The sequence below is a fragment of the Paramisgurnus dabryanus genome, chromosome 21, assembly GCF_030506205.2.
Source record: "Paramisgurnus dabryanus chromosome 21, PD_genome_1.1, whole genome shotgun sequence".
Taxonomy (NCBI): Eukaryota; Metazoa; Chordata; class Actinopteri; order Cypriniformes; family Cobitidae; genus Paramisgurnus; species Paramisgurnus dabryanus.
This window is the reverse complement of record NC_133357.1, coordinates 23,180,720-23,205,665: the sequence shown is the minus strand read 5'-3', so window position 1 is coordinate 23,205,665 and position 24,946 is coordinate 23,180,720. Positions and strand designations below refer to the sequence as shown.

The window sequence follows — 24,946 nt, the reverse complement described above, 5'->3', positions numbered from 1 at the left end:
GTCTATCTGTCTGTCTATCTTGTCTGTGTGGCTGTCTATCCTGTCTGTCTATCTGTCTGTCTGTCTATCCATCAATCAGTCTATCTGTCTGTCTGTCTATCCATCAATCAGTCTATCTGTCTGTGTGTCTGTCTATCCTGTCTGTCTGTCTATCTATCTGTCTGTCTGTATGTCTGTCTGTGTGTCAGTCTATCTTGTCTGTGTGTCAGTATATCTTGTCTGTGTGTCTGTCTATCCTGTCTGTGTGTCTATCTATCTATCTATCTATCTATCTATCTATCTATCTATCTGTCTGTCTGTCTGTCTGTCTGTCTGTCTGTCTGTCTGTCTGTCTGTCTGTCTGTCTGTCTGTCTGTGTGGCTGTCTATCCTGTCTGTCTATCTGTCTATCCATCAATCAGTCTATCTGTCTGTGTGTCTGTCTATCCTGTCTATCTATCTATCTGTCTGTCTGTCTGTCTGTCTGTCTGTCTGTCTGTCTGTCTGTCTGTCTGTCTGTCTGTCTGTCTTGTCTGAGTGTCAGTCTATCTTGTTTGTGTGTCTGTCTATCTATCTATCCTGTCTGTCTTTCTGTCAGTCTATCTTGTCTGTGTGTGTGTGTCTGTCTATCCTGTCTGTCTATCATGTCTGTGTGTCTGTCTATCCTGTCTGTCTGTCTGTCAGTCTATCTTGTCTGTTTGTCTGTCTATCCTGTCTGTCTATCTTGTCTGTGTGTCTGTCTATCCTGTCTGTCTATCTATCTATCTATCTATCTATCTATCTATCTGTCTGTCTGTCTGTCTGTCTGTCTGTCTGTCTGTCTGTCTGTCTGTCTGTCTGTCTGTCTATCCTGTCTGTATGTCGATCAATCTTTCTGTTTGTGCATCTGTATGTCTGTCTATCCTCTCTGTCTGTGTGTATGACTATCTGTCTGTCAGTCTATCTTGTCTGTCTGTTTTTGCGTCTCTCTATCCTGTCTGTTTGTCTGTCTATCAATCAATTTGTTAGTCTATCTTGCCTGTCTGTCTATCCATCTGTCTGTCTGTCTGTTTGTCTATCGATCTATCTGTCTGTCAGTGTATGTTTGTCTCTCCATCTAACGATCTACATGTCTGTATGTCTGTCTATCTATCTACCATAAAGGTTTGAAGAACAATGGGGAGACAGATTTTTTTAAGGTGAAGTATTCCTTCAAAGAAAATTGTTAAAGAGAACAGACTAAAGCTGCCACAGCAGTTTATCAAACGTTTCACCATTCAATTACTTCCAGTGGATATTTTTCAGCTTTGACTTTTAAAACTTTCGTAACATTTCAGTTAATCCATACAAACGCAAACTGTGATAATTACTGGAGCATTTGCCTCTGTTGCCAGACATGCAGCACGTTGCATACAGCAGACCTTTTTGAGTGCAACTGTTTTGTTTATCTTAAATGGGGCTTTAAGCTCATACATGTCATTAGTGTAGAGAACGTCTGCAAAGCTCCAGAGATCACGAGTTGCACTGCAATGTGGGGAATTCTGGGAATTTATTCCTACAACTCACCTGCAGCAAATGAACAATACTAAACACACTAAACAGCCACTATTTCAGCTGATCTCAGAAGAATTCATAACTATTTTTACAAGGTGAATAATTTACATGCATTTGAGAATGTGAATCATACAAAAAAATGAATGATTATTAGACAAAAACATTTGACTTGAGCAAAAGCAGTATGAAATGAGATTGTACTGATAGTCACCTTGTAAAATAATTACAAATTGACATAAGGTTTCGTTGGCCATTTCGCACGTTACTTCAATGCTGAAATATTTAAATGAGCTCATTAATATTCATTCCTTAACATGTCCTCCTTTATATGTTAAATAGGTCTCTATAGATTATACTCCATCTACAAAAAATGCTAATTGCATCTAGATATCATTTTTACAACACTTACCAATAGTGTTAATTTTAACCTATTAAATTATATATATTAGCCATAATTAAAAAACAAAGGATGTCTATGGTATGTTCTTGTTTAAACAGCCACATGTACACGCTCTCTGTGCAAGTGTGTGAAGAAGACAGGTTTGTTCTTCACAGTCAGCTTATATCACTTCTCCGCATCTTCACATCTCATATCACAGGTAGAGATCAGACACGGTTCTCATGAAATAAGACCACTCAAGCACACACGCATAAAAAATTCCCTTTGAATCTACACTGTACATCTCTTTCCTTTACTCCAGAGGAGAAGAACTGTAATGTTCAGCACTGCACTATTTGACGCACTTTCATAAAATGCATCACTTTTTTGGTCTGCATAGGATTACTACACACACACACACTCTCTCTGATGTAAGGCCAGGTTTTCATTTTCTTTTGGTACAGGCAGGTCACTCATAATGGAGAAGAAATGGGGCTTAGACTGGTACCCAAGATCCCCCACATCCCTGCAGCTGGTAGTCGGTTTGGTCTGTCTCTGTCTGGTGTCATTAGATAGATTCACACTTATGCTGGGAGACCACCGCTGCTTTTAATGAGTCAGCTGTAACAGTGAGACCGAAACTACAAACTAATTATGGATGCGAGTCATTTAAAACAGAAACAGAAAGAGAGAAAAATTGTGTGGGGTGAAAGATGAGAGGAGAAGGCAGAAAAAACCTGGCGAAAAGATGTAGCCTAACACATTATTGTGTGTGTGAGAGAGAGAGAGAGAGAGAGAGAGAGAGAGAGAGAGAGAGAGAGAGAGAGAGACTTCAGAGGCAAGAAAGTGCAGTGCAGAAATTAAATCCCCCACATCAAATGAGCGTGTAAATGAACCACACACAGCTTTGGATGATAGAAAATATACCAACTGGGTTGCGTAGACACACAGACACACACACGTACTAGCACAAATCATCTTACTTCCAACAGGAATGTAACATGAGATAAGTAACATGAGAAGAAGTGCTTTCGCCCATCAATTCACAAACAACAGACATCACTCCTAAGATAGAAAGGTCAGAAATGAGATCAATAATATATTTCCATAGCTTCACATGGCTTTCATAAGTCATCATTAAATACGTTAACATGGCAGTAAACTGGCATGTGTCTCTTCTAGAGTTTCAGAAGTAATCTCAAAAATGTCCCCAGTTCTATTCAATTTTAACAGCTAGAGAGACACAGCACCATGAAACAGTTAATAAATATGTGAGCTATGTGCTAAATATGTTCAACAACTGGTCATCATTTGGTCCTGTCTACTGTTTCATGTATTTGACAAATTGAGAGTCACGCCTCTTAGTAAATGCCAATAGGATCTTATTCCTCATCGAATATTTCTGTGGTCAAATCATCTGAACTACATTGCTCGCTACATTCACTATATGAGTTTGCACCGAGGGGCAACCTTCCGATCTCTCTGATGAAGCCAATACGGAAGTGATTAAACTGCAATTCATCGACTGGCCACTAGAGGCTGGCTCCAAAAGAGAGTCAATTCCCATAGACTCCCATGTTAAAATGGCCAACTTTACAGTAGAAATAATCTGTTTACAGCCTGGTACAAAAAGTGTTTTTGGTCTGTATAGCTAATTTTCCCCTTCATGATAACTGTGAGAGGGGTGAATTTTCTTGTAACTCATCCGTTTAAATTATATTAAACCTTAAACTTCTGCATAATTAAGGGCGTGGCCACTTGAGTGAGGGGTAAACGGCCACTGCTGTCACTAGAATCGAGCTAGGTGGGGGTGGTTTAAGCAATTAGCCACCTCAGCTTCAGCCATTTTCGGGTTATCCGTGAGTGATTTGCGGTGACGCGCGGCCAGGATGGCGACGGCAGGCAACGCCTACTTTAAGCTTAAAAAACAATCTTCACAAACCAATGCGTGACATCACGGACACTACGTCCATATTTTTTTGCAGTCTATGGTTTGCACACTTACTGAGTCAATGCAATGGTTTTTTCCCCTATTCTCGCAATGAATTTTAGGAGAATGATTTACAGTGTTCCTGTGGTTTAATGGTTAGTGCATTGGGAAAGCACTACAAAAGTCATGGGTTCGATCCCTGGAACACACGAATACTGATAAAGGAATAGTATTAGGGCTGCACGATTAATCATATTTTTATCATGATGACAATAGACCAATTTAGAGTAGACGTCACAGTTACGTCACTGCAAGCTGCGCGCGCAATGCGGTTGCAGAAAAACAGTGGAAATGAATTAGACACGAGTGAAAAGAGCAAGATAACTCACTAGAAAATGTCCTGTTGTGCTGTAAAGTGTCAAAATAAGAATGCCAAAAAAGATGGCTTTCATCTTTATAGAATACCATCGTCGAAGACATCATTTGAAGATAAACGTAGGTGTTTATGATTACAATAAGCCCTTAAACGGACAGAATGGAGCGAGGAAATCATCTGGAAATCTTTTAATAATTAGAATAGAAAATAAGTAGAGAAGATGTTCGGTGTTCTGTCGAAGTCTGTTCCCTCCATGTGTTTCTTATAGCGTTTTTATCACATTACAATTATAATTTATTCAGAATAAATGTTTTTTATACTGAAAAAGCAATAAAATCACAATTTTTAAAAAATATTTCATAATGTTTTCGTTTTCTATTATTTCTTTTTATTTCCTTATATCTTAGCTTATGTCTTCTTCCTGTTTGTTCTAAAATTATTATGTTTACATACTTAATAAATATATAAATATAGCACACAAACACACACGATGTAAAGTGTTATTAATATATAAACAGGCCTTTTTAATGTATGTTTAAACATAATACTTTTATAATAGTTTTAGAACAAACACGTAAGATAAATATAAGGAAGAAATAGAAAACAGCAAAATTATGAAATATTTAATAAACGCTATTATATATAATACATGATAGTATTGCTTTTATATGTACTTTAGCGATTCAGACTGTAAAAATATTTGATTTAGCAAAAAAGAACAATACATATACATTACATACATGCATATCAGTAGCCAAGCCATTTAAACTTTTTATCTATCTAAAAAATAAACGTAACGTGATTAAAACGTTATAAGAAACATTGCACTAAAGGGAAACATAGGGGAATCAGACTTCGACAGAACACCGGATCCATAAAAATCACGGTTTAATGCTAAAACACTTCACAACCCTACTGCGGAGCAGTCACTTTCTGCAACCAGTTTGGCTCCGTCCACAAAAAACGTCATCTCTGTTTGCAAACACGAAATTGGTCTATATGCGTGCCCCACGATTAATTAATAAAAATTGATGTGGTGTTAATGTGTAATGACCAAGCACAAAAAAAGAGACGGTCTAAAATCAAGCAATGTGTTTGTTTGTTGTTATGGGCGGAGTCAGAATATACAGAATGAATGATGGACAGCGTCTAAAGTGAAGTCTGACGTGACATCAACTAAATTTCAAGCTTGGTCTGTGTTATGGTAGAAGTACGTTGGCATTACAAGATTTACAGTCATTCACCCTGAATGAACATAATGCCAGAGCAACAAGATGAAAGTGCAGAAGTACGTACGTTAGTTTCCAAAAAGGGGTCATAACCCATTGTTTGGAATTATTTGGGTTTCGAGAAAAGTGGTGTTGATCTAATATAATTTTGTTATTACCATTTGACATGCAAAAGAGGCACAGTTTAATTTTTACAAAAGTTAGAGACAAACATTGTCAGAAGCCTCAATATATTAACTTTTAGTATTTATTTTCTGGTTGTTCTGGTTTTATATACAATGTGTGTGTGTATATACATTATATAAACATGGCTGTAAAGTGTAATAAAAATAATGACGTTTTTCACTAAAAGAATAATTGTGATTATTAACCGTGATCAAAAGTTTGAGTAAAATAATTGTGATTATCATTTGTCCTGTTATCGTGCAGCCCTAGATACCAATGCACTGTAAGCATCAGTAAAATGCATTAATGTGACCCTAGACCACAAAACCATAGGGGTCAATTATACATCATCTGAAAGCTGAATAAATCAACTTTCCATCGATGTAAGAATTGTTATGGATTGATAGGACAATATTTGGCCAAGATACAACTATTTGAAGATCTGGAATCTAAATATTGAGAAAATCGCATTTTAAGTTGTCCAAATGAAGTCATTAGCAACTGCATCCACTCTCAAAAATACTCACAAAAATAAATGTTAAATATATTTAGGGTAGGTACATGGAAAATGATCTTTAGATTATATCCTAATGATTTTTGGCATAAAAGAAAAATCAATAATTTTGATGCATACAATTGTTTTTTTTCTTTTGCTACAAATATACCCGTGCTACTTAATACTGGTTTTATGGTCCAGGGTCACAAATGTAAATGTACATCATATGACAAGAGACAAAGTAATGTGTGTGATGATAATAAGTTCACCACAGACTGGTCTTTACGAGTCTGTACTCATGTTTCCCATTCAGACCCACTGTTGTACAACACAAACAGACGTGACACTTCCTGTCCTCTGAACTGACCGGAGGTCATCGCAACACAAAGGCAAACAGGAAATGACTGTAAAGAATAAAAGTCAATTTTTTCTGTGATGTCTGCTGACTCCTGTAAGAGGTTAAGCCCTCCAGGGATTTATATCTGTGGAAAATAAAATACAGTATTCCCTATTTTTCATGACAGGGGGTGAAAAAAACAAACATTAGTGATCAGTTAAGGGCTGTGGTTTGACCTGTATGAATACGGCTACATGTTATTCTCAATCCCTGGGCTTCAATATGGTTCTCTCTCACTTAACAGTATTTACAGAGATTAATAAAAAACTGAAAACTTTGTATGCATTTGGCTATGCATTTAGACAATGTTTTGGGGGCCTTAAACTGAAACGGTTGAAACTGAAAAAATATTTTGAATGCAATACCATTTTTGCATTAGTGAATTAGTAAATACGATGACGTCATCGTATTTACTAATTCACACATTAGAGACACGAGCGACAGTGACCGTCGCGCAACAAAGTTAAGAAAAGTTTAGCTTTATGCAAATTTTGAGCGACTTTCAGGATGCGACTACAAATGAGAACAAAGCAGCGGATTTCACGTCATCCGTCTCTTGTCAGTTGCTGGAGTGGACGTTATTCATTTGTTTATGACAAATTTAGAAACGCCTCCTTTACGATCTCACTGAAAGAGACGAGTGACACAAAGTGACAAAATCGCTTATAATGTGAATGTACCTTAAAGGTATAGCGGAAGATTTTTTTTTTCCAGGTGGATCATCAAGACTTTTGGTCATCCCAGTTGTCAATCATTCTGATGATATGTTGGCGTAAGGCCGTCGTACATGCTCATCCCTAGGTTCGCTTTCTGCACATGCGCACTTTCAGGTGTATATGTGTGGTGGTCTACGGTTTCAGCCATTCATTGAAGCTTACGTTCTCACCGTATTTTTTCAAAATGTCTGAGGGTCGCAAGAGAAAAATTGTTTACGAATTGTATGACAAGAAGAGAAAGGCATATGAAGAAAGAAACAAGACCAGAGTGTTTTTGGGAGACTATTTCACACGCTGGCATCCGCTAAAAGGACAGGGCTGGGTTTCCCGATAACGATTAAACTTAGCACTTAAGAGCGCTTTCTACGAGCTACTTAACGAACATTCGTTGTTCATTTACGTGCGTTTCCCAAAGATGCACGTGAAACGATTGCTCGCAGCTGGGTTTTAAGTGCTACTCACGAGTCGCTATCCGTTTGTCAAGTGCTGAAATGTCACCAATAGAATGACTCGAATTTGTAGCAGAAGCTTGTTTAAGCTAATGATCTTCGCCGATGTGCACTAATATTTTTTATAATATTTTTATTATTGTTCAATGACCTTTTAAATGTTTTAAAATGGTTCATAATGAAATATTATTTCCCGTATTTAGTTAGGACTCGTCCCCCTGCAAAATGCCTTCTGCATTTTATCTTATAGTTTGGATTATTATTATTATTTGTAATATGTTTAGGATTATATATATAATGTAGGGATTATTGCATTGTACCGTAAATATTTATTTGTTTTCTTTAATCAGATGCCATACCCTTCAAAAAAATTTTTACTGTAGCCTAGCCCTAGATGAATTATAGCAGCAATTGGTAGGAACCATTTATCAGTTTGCTAGTACCAACTTTTACCAGAATAGTACAAAATATGTTTTCCTTCTTTATTAATTTATGTTTAGTCAATTAAATTGTATTTCTCGTTTGAATTTGAAATATATTATATTAAAGTAATTTAAACAAATAAACAAAGAAACCCCCCAAAAAATAAATATAGCCTACATTTAAAACATTACATTATCGTTATTGCAGGAGTGCAATTTGCTGGTTGTCCTGCAGGTGACCTTGTAACACTTCTGTCTTACGATGCACTTATGAATGAACGATTACTCCAGAGCACTCGTAGATCTACAATGATTTTCAAGTGCTACTTAAGCTACGAAGCTTTTGGGAAACGGCCCATAATTCTAAGATGATTCGTACGATCGTTTTTACGATGCTTTTGGGAAACCCAGCCCAGGTTGGGCTTCCCATGCAAAGTTTCTACTCGACAGGTAAAGTTTGGCATGCTATTTGGAGAAATCCATTTAAAATCACTGCTTGTAAAAGTTGATGTAAGTTATGATCAGCGATGCTAGCCCTGGCACAAGTCATGAACCGTGCAGACACGGTAAACAGCATTTTCGTTTGCATTCAATACTAATTATTTTACGTTTTTAGTACATTGTTGACAGACCCTTAAAATTTTTTAAAAGACTTAAAGGTTTAAAAAGGCCCTAAACGTTCGATAGTTGAAGAAAAAGTACATACCATTTTATTACATTATAATCTATTTATATTTAGGACAATATAATTTGCAATAATCCTAAATTACCAGTCATTTTATTTCCATTTTGTTCTTTATTTTTTTTAAATTGTTCTTATAAAATCACATTTAATTCATTTAAATTTTTATGTATGCCTGTTTTTTGTAATTTTAAATATTCCTTTAAAAAAAAAATTCTTACACAACAAATGAAAATTTGACAACTGCCAACAACATTTCTGCCAAATTCCTGACAAAAATAATGTTTTTATTTGCATGCCCTTGCAGAAAAATAAACCCCCCTGAAAAATTAACAAAAAGATGCAATGTTTTCAAATTTTGAATAATGCGATAAAAACAAGTTTATATTTAATTTTAAACAACACAATGCTAAAGTTTTAACATGTATTTTAGTAGCAATTCAAAAGTGAATATTTGATGGAATAACCTTGATTTTTTTAAAGGGGACAGAGAATGAAAAACCATTTTTACCTTGTCTTTGTTGAATAATGGTAGTCTACCCACATTCACGAAGATACAAAAAGTTCTAGACATGCTAAACATCTCAGTCTCATAGAAATTCCTCTTTTAGAAATGTCAGCCAGAAAACGGCCCAATCTGAAAAACTGATGCTTATGACATCACAGGCATCTAACTGTCCCTCCACTTTAAAGCTCATGTAACACACGCTGTTTCTGCATTTCTGATGTTAATCTAGAGTACCTATAGAGTAGTATGACATTCTTTATATCTCCGAAGAGTCTTTAGTTTAATCAGATTTATAAAAGAAAGATTAGCTTTACCGAATCTTTCTGATAACATACGAAAAAATGAAGAAGGAGGAGTTACTACCATGGGAGGAGCGAGTACGAGTCATGCAACACTATACAACACTGTTTAACTTATGATTCACTACATGTTCATGTCATTTATATAATATGCACGCGCCTATTTCCATTATAAGATAGAAGTCTTACTTACTGCATGCAACTCGTGTCCCGGTTGGGAAAATCCACCGCATCAAACACACACGCAAAACTCCGCTGCTATCCCGGATAATAAACTATATCCATCGTTTCCATAAGGCTGGCTTTCTTCTCCTTACATCCAAAAACACACTTCTTCATTCGTGCCATTGTTGAGTTTTGAAATGAAACAAAGCTGAGTGGCATGATAAGCTGTTTGCAAGCTCTAGCGTCTCCCGCTGATTGATGGGTGGGCGGGGTTTTCCCGGGGAAGTGCCCATATAAAGAAGTGATACGTATAGAAAACCCCTAAAACGTCAGCTGGACCTTTAATCGAAGAAAACTCTCCGAAACTTGTACGAACCCTGGCGAAGTGCATTCGGCACAGAAATACTCTGTAACATGTCCAACTGCTTTTTTGACACTTTGCCTACGTTTAGCATGAGGAAACAACTCTATGACTGTGTTAAGAAGTCAGAATGCTTGAAATACCATTGAACTCCCCCTTTAAAATAATTGGCTACATTTTTTAAGTGGCAGCAAAGTCAGCCAATCAGTAATGAGATTGCAAGTTAAGCCAGTAGGGTTTTTTTTTCTGTGGCTGTATTTACTAATTTCCCTGTTTTTTCTTTTGTTTAAAAAAAAACAGAAAAAAGACTATATAAATAAACGAGACTTAACTTGAAAAAGATGCAGATGTGTGCTGCTACGCAGGTTTAAAACTAACTCGATACATGTAAACACAGTAACCTTACACAATAGACTTCATGTTATGTTTGTGCAAGAGGTACTATAGTGGGCTTTTGTGTAAAGAGTGTTTTTTTTTCTGATCAGTTTTCTCATTCAGGTCAACTACTGTCATGGTGGAGCAATGATTTAAAAAAAAAAAATGCACATTAAGCATGGTTACGTGCTGCCAAATGCACACACATTTCCACTATTCAAGTGACATGAGTAACCATACACTTTGACAAACAGGTTTTATCATACATCCAAGCACTGTGTTTTACATCCCATGGGTTAAAAATCAGTAAATGAATATTTCATATTTTTGAAAATTCATAAGCTTTGGATCTCATCAAAGTGCTTTTTGCCTCTAAAAACAACATGAAACAGAGCCACAATCCCCTAAATGGTTATGTAACAATACAATGAAAGGAAATACAGTAGATCTTTACTAATACTGATGTAAACATCTCTGTTATAAAGTAGATTTTGCATTACCTTTTAACAAACACCTTTTAGTTGACCAGACAAAAGTCTACTTTCTGCCAAACATACAGACAACAGAAAAAGCATGAGAGTCAAATACTTACAGCTGTCTTCCTCCTCTGTGATAACGCTGATGACGTAGCAGGCGTAGATGAAACCTAACAGCTAAAGAGACAAACAGAAACATATCAGTTCATTGACAGAGAAAGAAAACAAAGACAGATAGCTGAGAGAGAGAGACTGGTCACTAGCTGTGGCTCTGATTCCTTATTCAACACCTTCAAATCAAAGTCTATGGCATTTTTTCCCACTGTGAGAAATATTACTGCACACCCACTCACAAATCCATGAAAGCCACAAGCACAAAGGCTGAAGGACAAGTTATGCACAGAAAGTTTAATGCTCACCATTCAGTATTTGATCAAATAAAGGATGAGCAAGATGCTTACTTTATCAATAGCCACAGAAACACACGGCTAATAACAGTAAAGACACATCTGAGGGCGTTTCACAAATTCAATGGCAAGCAAACAGTCATGCGTGTGTGTGTGTATGTGTGACGGGACGATGGCCATATTGATGGGTATGGCATTGCCACAAAGGCAGATGGCAAAGCCATGCTTGAAAACACACAGGGCAAACTCAGCACCCAGTAAGTGGCAGCAATCCAATCCAATTAATCTGTCATTGGGCAGAGGGCCTTGTGTACATCTACTGCGAATGCATTGTGTTTGCATGTGTTAGAGAGAGAATCGGATGCTGGCAAAGTTTGGAAGCGAGAGGTTTGTGCGTGCCGACACGTGGCTGAATGCCACAGCACAGGTGAGACACAAGGCTGTCGTATTCATTTTGTGCATGTTATTGTGATTCAGTGCTCCATTCAGTTTTTATTACACAGATTGAGTGTGAAATACCAGTCGCATTACAGGAAAGGTCAACAGCCAGACTGTCAACTGCAGGAGGAAAGCGGATTGAAATGAAAGTGGATTGATTTACATGTCTCTCTCTGTGTGTTACTGATCAAATGTATACCTTGAATGCACTGTAAGGTGCTTTATATAACATCCTACGCTGATACTCTCTGGTGAATGTGTATTGGACATTATTGTAAGCTAGTTTTAAAAAAAAATTTGCGCTTCAAAATCTCCAGCCCTGTTTACTAGCGTTATAAAGCTTGGAAGAGCCAGGACATTTTCTAATATAACTCAGATTGTGTTTATCTGAAAAAAAAATGGTCATATGTATTTCAAATGGCTTGAAGGTGAGTAAATCATTGGGTAATTTTCATTTTTTTTTTTCGGTGGAGTATCTTTTTAAGGGGGTTAAGATGAGGGTTTCTGGGTCATTTGTGCCGAGGACCCTCAGGGTGTTTCTCATATCAGATATAAATCTCTGTCTAGTCTTCATAAACCCTTAGATATGAATGGGATTATTTCAAAATTGAGTTTAGTTTTACTGTGGAATTTGTTTTGAACAAGGATTTAACCCGGTTTTTTTACATAATGTTCATTTGAACTGTTATTTACTTTGATGTTACCATGAAAATGAAACATTTGATTGTTTCAACGAATTTAGTATGATTTCATTTCTTTTGAAATTGACTCAACAGTTTAATAACACTGGCTCAGTGGTTCACTGGCTCGTAATCATAAGTTTCCATTATCATGATTTTATGCACATTTTTAAGAATCTCATAAGAAACAAGTGATGGAAACTCCAAATTTCGAATAAAAATCCCTCAATTCGCAAAAAAAGTTTTTACGCTTGCTTGAGGTTTTTGGGCTTCATCTTACACCCGGCGCAATGCAGCGCAAAGCGCGACGCAAGTGTCTTTTGCTAGTTTCCACCCTGCACAATTATCATTTTCACGTTTAGCACCACGTTGTTTAAATAGCAAATGCATTTGTGCCCCCTTTTGCGCCCATGGGCGTTCTGGTCTGAAAACGAGGTGTGTTCAGGCGCATTGTTGGCGTGTTGCTATTTTGAGGCGCAATAGGTTTTTTGTTATTTAAAGAGCGCATTAGTAATATGCGCCTATAAACGGGACGACAACGCGGCACATTACATGAATGCGCAGCAGCAAAACAACGCTTTTAAATATGAAAGATTAAAGGATTGAATGTAAATGATTATTATTGAGTCTCTTGGACATAAATGAGGACCAATTATGAGACGTTAGAAGGCACAAAGAGCTGCTTCACCTGCAGCCTGGTAAGTAAATAAATGCTTTGCTTTAAACAAATGCATCTATTTTTAAATGTTTTTTTAAATGCTACCTCACGGATTTATTGTATATGATGACTCTGTACCTGTGGATATGGTGAGATGAGAAACATTTAAACAAGTAATGCTTAAAAAAACTGACGCTGTCCAAGTGCTTAAACGTGAGGAGAGCCGTTTGTAAATTCTTTATCTCCTGTTTGTTACAAATAAAGTATTTTTTGATGATATTGGATAGCCGTACATTTAAAGCAATTAAAAGCCTGCTTGTTTACTTCCATGACTAAAAGAAAAATGGTTTTAAAGCTTTTAATAAAAAAAATTACAATTTCAATATAAGTAAAAAACAACACAATTATTGAACATTAATCTTAAACTGGGGATCTTGTTCCTCTGCATAGTTTTTCAGTTTACAAAGTCCTTCATCTAAATAGGGATTAGACATAGCGCCAGCGCAACTGGCTTTTAAAGGGGATGAGAGCTGAGACTCTCATTGGTTAATTGCACGTTATGCCCAAAATACTCCCATTACTCATTAAAAAAGGACCAACCCATGCGCTCGGCGCACAAACCATTTTTCCCGTCGTTAAACTAGCAAAAGTGGATTCGGACACGCCCATTTAGACGTTGCGCTGTGCGCTTTAGACAATGCGCTTAGATCGTTAAAATAGGGCCCTTTGACTTATGCAAAAAAGAGTAAATGTGAATAATGGGAGATGGAAACGCATTTGCTAAAAGCATTTCCATCTCCCATTATTCGCATTTACTCCTTTTTCTTAAATGCAAAATATCGCAGAAGGAAATCATCTATTCATTCCTTCCAGAAAAACGTGGAATTTTCTGTGATTGTTGCGAGCAAAAATCCTTGATCTTGCGGTATGTTTTCTTAAAAAATGCGATGGAATATGTGGGACATTTATGCTATTTTATGCGATGAAATTGCAGGAATTTGCAAAAATTGCGGTAACTTGCAAACATTGCGGTAACTTGCAAAAACTGTTTGCGGCTTTTCAATGTTGTTCACGTCACATAATCATGTCACTTCATAACTTTCCCATGGCACCAGGGGACATGGCTGCGCTTGTGTGAGGTAAATTCAAAATTTCTCAACTTTCTGCTAAGATATATACGATTTTTGCTACGAAAATGTGGGTATTGTCAAATCATGCAAGCCTTGCAAGGAAATCTGCAATTTATGCTGCCAAAGTGCGGCGTATTTAAAAAAATGCATCCCCGCATAAATATGATTATTCGTTAAATCATGCGATGGCATAATCACGTTTTTCTAGAAGGACTGACTATTACAACAACTTTAAAACAAAACTTCTCCCAGGTTTTTTAAGATAATTATGATGTAAAACATTATTTCCTTCTGCGATATTTTGCATTGCAAGAAAAACTGATAAAATAAAAGTGAAATTTAAAGATCCCAAAGACTTGCTTTTTCAGTCTGAATGAGATCTTACTTTTTGATTTAGGAATATGTTCATCACATACTAGGTGTATTCAATCATTACATGAATGGCATTTGTAATATCAAGCACCTTTATTGCAATTCCATGTTTATTTCATAATGTCTAATTAATACTCAGTTAACTAGCTAACATTTAAGTGTGGGAGTTAAAGAGAGAGAGAGAGAGAGAGCCCTGAAAGAGACCTGCCCTACACAGATGACCTGGTTCTGTCATCTAAACTTTGCACTTTATCAGAGTTTAGACCTGGTGAAATAGTACTGTCTGATCTGATATCTGCTTGAGCTACACATTTCAATGGTGGTTTAGATTTAAAAAAAGTTTTATATGAGGGAATGGCAAGCACTACTACTAAATGTTAAATATTAAGTTTGTTCTGTTTCAAACTATGTATTGTATACTTTCATTTTTTCATTATCAGAAAATTATTTCTCATTAATTTTTCTTTACTGCTTTGTATGTGCGTTTATGGGAACAGACCCCTGTGAGAACGAAGGTCAGGACATAACGTATAAAACATTAACTCGTCATAATGTTAACAATGTCTCACAATGTCTTCTGTAATGAATCTAACCCATTGAGTGTGAGTGTGTGCACACATACAGTAATACACAATCGTTCAATGACGTCTGTCTCTCTCATTCAGTGGCCTGGAGGCAGAATTCCCAGCCATATCACATCAGATTCATAACACTTACAACATCACTTCATAACAGAGCAACACACACACATATTACACAATCAGATCAGAGATTAAAAACTTCCACCTTTCCTGACTGCAGAGCAACTACTAGACCAAGAGGTTTCAGATGTTTGGAGCTGAACGTGTCTAATCAAAAAGCCACTTGCATGTGTGTGTACAACATGATAAGTGATTTAACATGCCTGGGGAGTTTAGCTAGACACTTTGAAGTGAAACTTTTCTTAATCACGTTCTCAGACACGTACTTAACAAAAGTCTAGATGGATGTGAAAACAAGCTGAGCCTGCGATAACACTACACGGTTTGAACGTGACAGGTTTAAAAAAATATGTTTAGGTGCTGAAAGAAAATGAGCAAAAAATGTACCTAGAATACCTACATGTTTTAACTGTGTAGTTAACAGACAAATACTGTATCTTTAATAATAGCCTACTGATTAAATAATTGTTGGTTTTGGCACTAACTCCAGATATTTGATAATATAAGGGATGCTTTAAAAAATATTTCACCAATATTTGAGCAAAACCAATTTTATTTCTTCTGTGGAAACCAAATGGAGAAGTTAAGCAGAATGTATATTCTGGACTTATCTAAATAATTAAAGTGTCTTATTAAACTTCACAACAAATGCACCATAAACTAGTCCATACAACTACATTTTAGGACGCCTAAAGTCATAAGACAGCTCTGTGAGGAACAAACCAAAACCTTTACTCAAAATCGTACTTTTAGAGCTCTGGATTTTGATTTTTTGGGGGGGTCAAAAAATGGTCCCACGCTGTCACTAGGGCAGTACCCTTTAAAAAGGTCTTAATATGTCCCATTACGGTTACAGATATGTATACATTTAGTACCAATATGTACTTATTTGCACTCTTTGGTACTAATATACCTTGAGGGTATTAATATGGACTCTTTAGGTACAAAAGGGACAACTATGGAATTTGCTTTGTTGCATCACAAGAAATATGATTTTTCTTTTTTAATTTTTTTATGTTGCTTTGCTGTCAATAACCACTCTGTCACAAAGATCTCCACTTTGAAAATATCTGTATATAAATAACTTGCCAATATGCTTTGGGTTTTGCAAATCCATAATTAACTATTTCTTGGGACCCCACTGTATACACATAAAGTAAATATATTCATAAACATTATATCCAAAATTGTGAATATTTCAACTTATGGTACAATGTTCCCTTAATTCGCAGCTATAAACTGTGACTCTTTAGGGCAGAGAGCATAATGGGAAAATAATTTATGAATTCCCACACAAGCCTAACATGACAGTCTCCTCCATCTGAAGATGCTGTCTTATCTGCACTGAAGTGAAGAGCAGCTGAGATACGAGACATAAGCGAGAAAACAGAGAGAAAGATAGTGAGGGACAAAGAGGAATGAACTTCTTCACCCACTAATGCTGATAACACATGAAAAGTGAAGAACTAACGGCAAAGACTGAAACACATTTTAACCCCATTCACACAGCACTTTGATCACAGGAAAAATCTGCAACATTGGCAGAGCACCTCAGTGCGAACACAAACACGTCTGTAAATGTTTTGGGATCGCTCCAGTAAAGGGGACCTAGTAACACTATAGTAACTTTCATGGAAAATGTTGCGTGTTGACAAAGACAGAAACAATGCCACAAGGGGCATACCGTAGTGAGAACGTGTGTGTCATCGCAATAAGAAGTTATGGTTCAGCTCTTTAAAACAGAGATTTCTTTACAGAGATACAGGTATGTGTATTTTCTACAAGGACGCGCTCCAGTCCTAAAAGCACGACGCGTCTTCACATCCCGATCAGGCAGCGTATACAATACATATCTATTGTGGAAAATTGCATCCTAATGCCGAAAGTTTATTATTTTCATGTGAGCATATGTAAGTCTGTTGTCAGTATGTGTCAGTATGTGAGCATCTGTAAGTCTGTTGTCAGTATGTGATCATCTGTAAGTATGTTGTCAGTATGTGAAATCTGTTGTCAGTATGTGAGCATCTGTAAACAGGTGCTTCAGATGGGTCACAGATCAGTGATAAAAGATAAAAACCACAACAAGAAACTGTATCTGAAGGACAATGTTTATGAGTTTCCACAGGTAGCTTCCCTCGTGGGTTACACTAATGGGAAAAACAGATGGTGCTCTCTCTCTCTCTCTCTCTCTCTCTCTCTCTCTCTTACACACACACAGTTGTCATAGAGGGCTTGGGTTAATGACTCTCTCATTTGTTCCTTATCACCGCTACTAACTCTTTTATTCTCATCTGTTAAAACTTGTGTTGAAATTCTTTGAAGCATAAACAAGTGACTTTACTATAGCTGGTCTGATAGTGACCTAGTTTTGAAGATACACACCGATATTCACACACAAAGGACATCACAAACATCTCTGGAATGTTAATAAAGTGTTTAAATCCCCCCCACAAACACACACACACACTGTAAGCACACAGGTGACAAATGTCTCTCCCCCATCTAATGTCATTCCAGATGAATGATTCTTGTCAAAACTGTAGAAAGTGACAAAACTGAGAACACGTTTAATATTAGAATGTATAGAGACTTTACAAACTGAAAATTCCTGTAAGAACTTGACTGTAGTGTGTGTGTGTGTGTGTGTGTGTGTGTGTGTGTGTGTGTGTGTACCAGGTAATTATCACGTTGTGGGGACAAGATAGGAATACCAGTGTTTTTGTGACCTTGTGGGGACATTTTGATGTCCCCATGAGGAAACAAGCTTATAAATCAAACAGAATGATGTTTCTTAAAATGAGAAGTAGTAGAAGCGTTTCTGTGATGATTGGGGTTAGGGAATGGGGTAGGTAAGGGAAGTAGAATATACAGTTTGTATGGTATAAAATGCATTACGTCTATGGAATGTCCCCACAAAACATGGAAACCAGAATGTGTGTGTGTGTGTGTGTGTGTGTGTGTGTGTGTGTGTGTGTGTGTGTGTGTGTGTGTGTGTGTGTGTGTGTGTGTGTGGTGTGGAAGTCTTTGCTTCATGCAAGGCACTTTATTTAACCTATGAACTTAGTGTTAGTGAGTATTGTTGGGACATGAGCTTATAATCATCAGAAACTTCCGGCACTCCTTCTGGCTCCTTCAAAGAGCTCTTAAATAACTACAAATCATTATTTCCACTGATACCCTGATAGGAGAAAACAGTATGAACTGACACACAGCCTTCGTGTAAACACAGGAAATATTTAAGGAGTTCAGATGCAAAACCATGAAATGTAAATGAGCATTTTTATCAAGCTCTTATGTTTAGGTTCAATCTTTTCACTTTAATGGCAATAAAAAAAGTTATTAGTCAGTAATTGAAATGCCTTATTTTCAATGCTCCAAGATGGCAGCTAGTAAAAGGTTTGCTCAGTGTCTCTCTCTGGACTGATTTCATTTAAATGGACATCATAGTATGGATTTCATAGTATTTTATTCCTTCTAAGTTGTAGTTTTAAGTTAAACAAGTTATTTATTTGGACATTTTATTCTGAACTTTTAAGAAGATTGTGGATTATTATAAAAATACCTCAGCATTGAGCTAATTTTGCTAATCTGAGCCTGATCAAATTGAATTTAATGGCCCAGGCTAAACAGAGTCAAGCAAAAGTGCTGGAGCCTGCTACATTCTCCAGGAGTTTGGACAAACCAGCCTGAGCTCGCTATATTGTCTGGAGCTTGGGCTAACCAGCCTAGGCCTGCTATATTTTTGGAGCTTGGGCTGACCAGCCTGGGCCGGCTGCATCCTTTTGGAGCTTAGGCTAACCAGCCTGAGCCTGTTACATTTTTGGAGCTTGGGCTAACCAACTTGAGCTTGCTACATCTTCATTGGAGCTTTGGCAAACCAGCCTGAGCCTGCTACAATCTCTTGGAGCTTGGGCTAAACAGCCTGAGTCTTACTCTTCATCTTGGATGCTAGGCTAACGGGCCTGGCCTGCTACAATCTCCTGGAGTTTGGGAAAACAAACTTAAGCCTGCAATAGCATTTTGGAAGCTGGACTATACTCCACAGGATAAACTGGTACTGTTATTATTATTATTAGTAAATTAATGATGATGGCTTTGTTTTTTATTTTTTTATCCATGTTGGTCACTTGGAACTTTGAATCGGGTACTGATTCTAGGGTGATTTGTTTTAACAACATGATGGGCATACAGGAAACCTGTTATAGTGGCACAAAATTCAGTATTGATATGCACCAGGAACCATTATATTTTTGTTGGAACCTAGACTTTTGGATGGATTTGTATTGGGATTTGCCTAAACTGCAAAATTTTCTTGCTTTGTATAATTTGTCTTTTGCAATTAAGGACAGGCATTGCCTGGTTTCGGCATATGATAAGCCGGTTTCAAAATATACCGGGAAATGCAGATTGATGATTACACTACTTCTACTTCTATCTGGAAATGTGCAGCCCAATCCTGGCCCTTGTTTGCAAAATGTCTTGACCCCTGCTGAATTTAAATCAATGCCTGGACTAAAATTTGTTCATCTTAATGTTCGCAGTTTACTTCCCAAAATGGACAGGGTTAAAATTTGGATTGAATCTACAGATGCAGACATAGTGATAATTTCTGAAACATGGCTGACGAAATCAATTACTAATGAAGATATAAATGTGCATGGGTATAATGTTTTTCGTAGTGATAGGCCAAAGAAAGGTGGTGGCGTAGCTATCTATGTTAAGTCAAGATTTGGAGTATCAGTTGTTCTGTCTGAGTCTCTCAGTAAGCAAATGGAGTTTTTGGCCTTAAATGTTGAAATATTTAAGCCCCTCTCAATAACTGTTGTGGGGTGTTATAGACCTCCATCGGCCTCAAGGGATGCTTTATCATCTTTAAAGCTTTTATTGTCTAGATTAAACTATAGGGAACTTTTACTGGCCGGGGACTTAAATTGGGACTGGCTAAATGTTGTTTCTGATGATTTTAAAAATTTTTGTGACTCTATCAGTCTTAGCCAATTGGTAAACGTACCTACAAGGCCTAATCTCAAAAATCCAGATAAATCTACTTTAATTGATTTAATTCTAACAAATGTTCCACACAAATTTTTAACCATGGGTGTCTTCTGCAATGATCTGAGTGATCACTGTGTTATTGCTACTTCGAGAGGCAGTAAAATACCCAAATGTAAATCGCAAATTATTAGAAGGAGGAATTTGAAAAATTTTAATGAACAAGCCTATCATCATGATCTATCTTTGATTAACTGGGGACAGCTAGGTCTGTTGCCTGATGTTGAGCTTGCATGGACACTTTTTAAGGAGAATTTTGAGAAAACTGTAAATAAACATGCTCCTTGGAAAAAGCACAGAGTGAAGGGACGGGAAAACCCTTGGTTTTCTCCAGAATTGTCAGATATTATCCATCAACGAAATGTGGCATGGGCTAAAGCCAGAAATGGTGATTCTACCACTGACTGGTCCCTTTTTAGACAATTAAGAAATAAATGTACCTCTCTTATTAAAAAGGCTAAATCAGAATATTATTTAGCAGTCACGAGTGAAAACCTTAATAATCCGCAGAAATTTTGGAAAGTCATCAAGTCCCTTTCTATGAATAAAAATAATGAAGTTCTCCCAAAATTTGTTTTAAAAAACTCTCTCCCGGTTTACGACAGAGTTGATGTCTTAAATTGCTTTAATGAGCATTTTGTATCAGTTGGTTCTCTGTTTGACACGACAGGAGTAGTCACTGTTACTCCATGCACATACTCTCCTGTGTTTTCTGGAGAGCAATTTAATTTTGTTCCTTTTACGGTACAGCAGGTGCATGCAGCTCTAAAAACGTTAGATCACAGAAAACCTCCTGGACCAGATTTAATAGAGCCTTTTTTTTAAAAAAAGGCGGCTGATTTTGTTGCAGAGCCCCTGACAATTCTTTTTAATTTGTCAATTCAAAATAATGAAATACCATCAGTTTGGAAGTCAGCTTTTGTTACTCCCTTGTTAAAAGGAGGTGATCCAGCAGTTTTAACTAATTATCGGCCTATATCTAACTTGTGTGTTTTGTCAAAAATTTTAGAATCCCTTGTTTCTGACCAATTAAAAGAGTTTTTATACACAAATGAACTCCTTTCTAAACTGCAATCAGGCTTTAGGAAAAATCACAGTACCATCACTGCGGTTACAAAAGTAATTAATGACATATTTGTAGCTCTTGATGGAAAGAAATTTTGTGCATCGATTTTTCTTGATTTGTCGAAAGCCTTTGATACAGTGGATCATGCTGTTCTAAAGCATAGGCTTCTTTGTTTGGGATTGTCTGATTTTGCAGTTTCATGGTTTATGAATTATCTTAGGGACAGGACTCAGTGCATTAAATGTGACGGTCTATGTTCTGCATTAGTGAAGGTTCACAAGGGGGTCCCACAAGGCTCAATATTAGGTCCTCTGTTGTTTATTATGTATATAAATGAATTAGGCCAAAATGTGTCGGATGCTAATATGCATTTTTATGCTGATGACACGATTATTTATTGTTTTGGATCAACCCCAGCTAAAGCGGTTGAGTCTTTACAGAAGGCTTTTGATGTGGTTCAACATACACTATTGCAGCTTAAGCTGATTCTCAATGCTGATAAGACCAAACTTATGCTGTTTAGAAATAGCAAGAAGGTTTTTCAAGCTCCTCCTTCTGTGTTCACTTTGACTGGAAATGTTATAGAGGTGGTTCATTCTTATAAGTATCTTGGTATCTGGCTTGATGATGCTCTCACTTTTAAGCCTCATGTAGACAACCTTGTGAAGAAACTCAAACTTAAACTGTCCTTTTTCTTTCGCAATAAATTTTGTTTTTCTTTTAAAGCAAAAAAGCAGCTAGTTACAGCAACATTTTTATCTGTTTTAGATTATGGAGACCTGGTGTATAGGACCGCTTCAGCACAATGTTTGTATAAGATTGACACTGTTTATCATGCGTCTCTGAGATTTATTACGAATTGTAAAAACTTGACTCATCATTGTGAACTGTATTCCAGAGTGGGATGGCCATCATTGTCTAACAGAAGATCAGGGCATTGGCATATTTTTATCTATAAGGCCATGCTGGGTCTGTTACCATCTTACATCTGTAATTTAATAACATGGAGAAGTGCTGGTTCTTATTCATTGCGATCAAATGATAACTTGCTGCTTTTGGTTCCATTTGCCCATACAGAATTGGGAAAAAGGGCTTTTGTTTACTCCGCTCCTTCTGCATGGAACTCTTTGCAAAAAGACTTGAAATTATCGGAACTTATTTCCTTAAATGTTTTTAAGGCCAGATTGAGAGAACCTGAAATGATCTGTATAAATTGTAAATGTTTTTAATTATTTGTATTGTAACAATTTTTATAAATGTAACTGACTATGTTTTTGCTGCCTCTTGGCCAGGACTCCCTTGAAAAAGAGGTTTTTAACCTCAACGGGACTTTCCTGGTTAAATAAAAAAAAAAAAATGCAAAACCCTCAGGGGTGTCAAACTCATTTTAGGCTGAGGGCCGGATGGTAAATAACGCCATGATGTGAGGGACGGATAATTTTTTTAAACCTTAGTGTGCTGATAATTGTGTTAATATTAACTAAACAAACCAATTAATTAATTTGTTTGTTCAGCGAGAAAACCAGAGAAACACACAGCTCTGTGAAAACTACATTTCATAAGGTCACACTCATACTGTACATATTATACACACAAATTTCCATCTGAACAAAACCCACTGGCCTTAGGTTGAAAGGCCTTAATTTTACTTCCTTTGCATTATTCCTTAATGCCAAAATTATTTATAAACCATTCACTTTTCTTTGGAATATATTTGTAATGAGAAAAGTCATTTAGAAAATGAAAATGAAGATGGGGCAGTGGCAGTGGCCCAAACCAAAAAGGGCACTAAGGGGGGTGGTACTATTATTATGGTTTTAATAAAGTATTATAAATATGATGTGTTATATTACTAGCATGTGATTATAATGGGAAATATAATAACAAGAATTAAAGTGTGACAATCTGCTAAATATTCAATATGATTTACCTGCTGGCTTGATGGAGCTTTGAATCCATGTTTGCAATGTTGAACTGCCTTTAGCAGCCTCCCTTTCCATTCACTATCTTTATTTTGTCAAGGCATTGGTGTTTTTGTCTACAAAGCAGCAAATTTAGTGTTTATATTAACTTAGATCTGATCGGCAAGATTAAATCGATTAGATAAGTATTGTAACGTTAATACTAAGAATGTGGATATTTTGTTGTTGTGTGCTTGCCAAGTTGTTAGCACTTTTAGATCACCGATAGAAAATCATTACCGGAAGAAATACATAAACAAACTTCCAAATTACTAATTCTATTGTTTTACAACTGATTTAATGTAATGAATCTACCTGTTAATGCAACGAACTTCGGAAAACTGTCGTCTTCGCTCTCCAGGCAGAGAGTGCACAGAGATGCTGCAGAGCGGGCGGGAAAACACGAAGTGGATTATCAGAATCGGTGGATCTTTATCGGAGCGGTAACAATAAAATATCAAGATTTTTGGGCACTGTGTTGAGTTTATGTTCCGCGTTTTGCTGCTTTCCGCAAGTCTCTCATATTAAAAACGAACTAGACGCCCGCCTAAAAGGGTTTTGCATTTCATATTTAATAAAACTGTATAAATCATCATACGGGCCAGATTGGACGCCTTTGGGGGCCGTATGTTTGACACCCCTGCATACAAGTTTTTTTGGCCCAAAAATTCCACTTCTAAAAATAAATCTTAGTAAACAACTGTAAAATCACTAAAGATGCAACTAGAAACACTGCAAATGATGAAAGTCAAAATGTTAAAATAAAGAAACTAAGCCACACATTAGGGGGCGCTGTGATCCATGTGACACATACCACATACGGTCCACATATTTAGGTCCAGGTACTTACAAGGGACACATGTTTGAATGTGATCCACGGTCGTTTTGCACGTCGTCATTCATCTGATTTATCTTTCGTGCATTTAGAGGACAAGTGTATAAAGTCGATGTGGTGTTTAGTGGATTCTGCCAACAAAGTACTGTTTCTGAATGGCCTGAGGGTGGGATTAAGCAGATTTGAATTGAATGTATTTGATGAAGATATAATACATGCCAAGAGCATTCAGTCAATATCATTATCTCATTTATGATGGAGGTGGCGTTTAACAGGTTTTGCATCCGAGCTCTTTATATATTCAGGCAACGATCATATAAAGAAAAATGTGTATGCAACAAGCAGGTGTGAAACACTGGCAACTGCGTGACAGTCATTAAACAATATCTGCCTCTGCTACAAAAACTTAACATTACAATGGGCTCCATTATTCTGAGAGATCGCTTCACTTCCTTTTTCTTCCAAACAGTCGCATTTTAATAAAAAAAGTGTGCTCAGGCCCAGAGCGAAAGTGCACGTGCAAGCATATGGGGGTGGACAATTGCGCATGGTTCAAGGCAACCGTGCCTTGTGTGCCAAAACAAAAGTTCCTACTTATCAAATGCTCCTGTATAGCTCAGTGGTAAAGCATTGTGTTAGCAGCGCAAAAGGTCATGGATTTGAACCCAGTGAACACGCATACTGATAAAAATGTATACCTTTTAATGGGC

At 36.9% G+C, this 24,946-nt stretch overlaps 1 protein-coding gene across 2 annotated transcripts in view; it reads right to left on the bottom strand.

Moving 5' to 3' along the window:
• Positions 1-24,946, bottom strand: part of nkain4 (sodium/potassium transporting ATPase interacting 4) — a 73,250-nt gene that overhangs the window by 9,663 nt on the left and 38,641 nt on the right. For both annotated transcript variants that reach the window (XM_065286302.2, XM_065286301.2), the window contains exon 5: positions 11,053-11,113. In XM_065286302.2, coding sequence (XP_065142374.1) covers positions 11,053-11,113 — 61 coding nt within the window. The remainder of the gene's footprint in view (positions 1-11,052; positions 11,114-24,946) is intronic.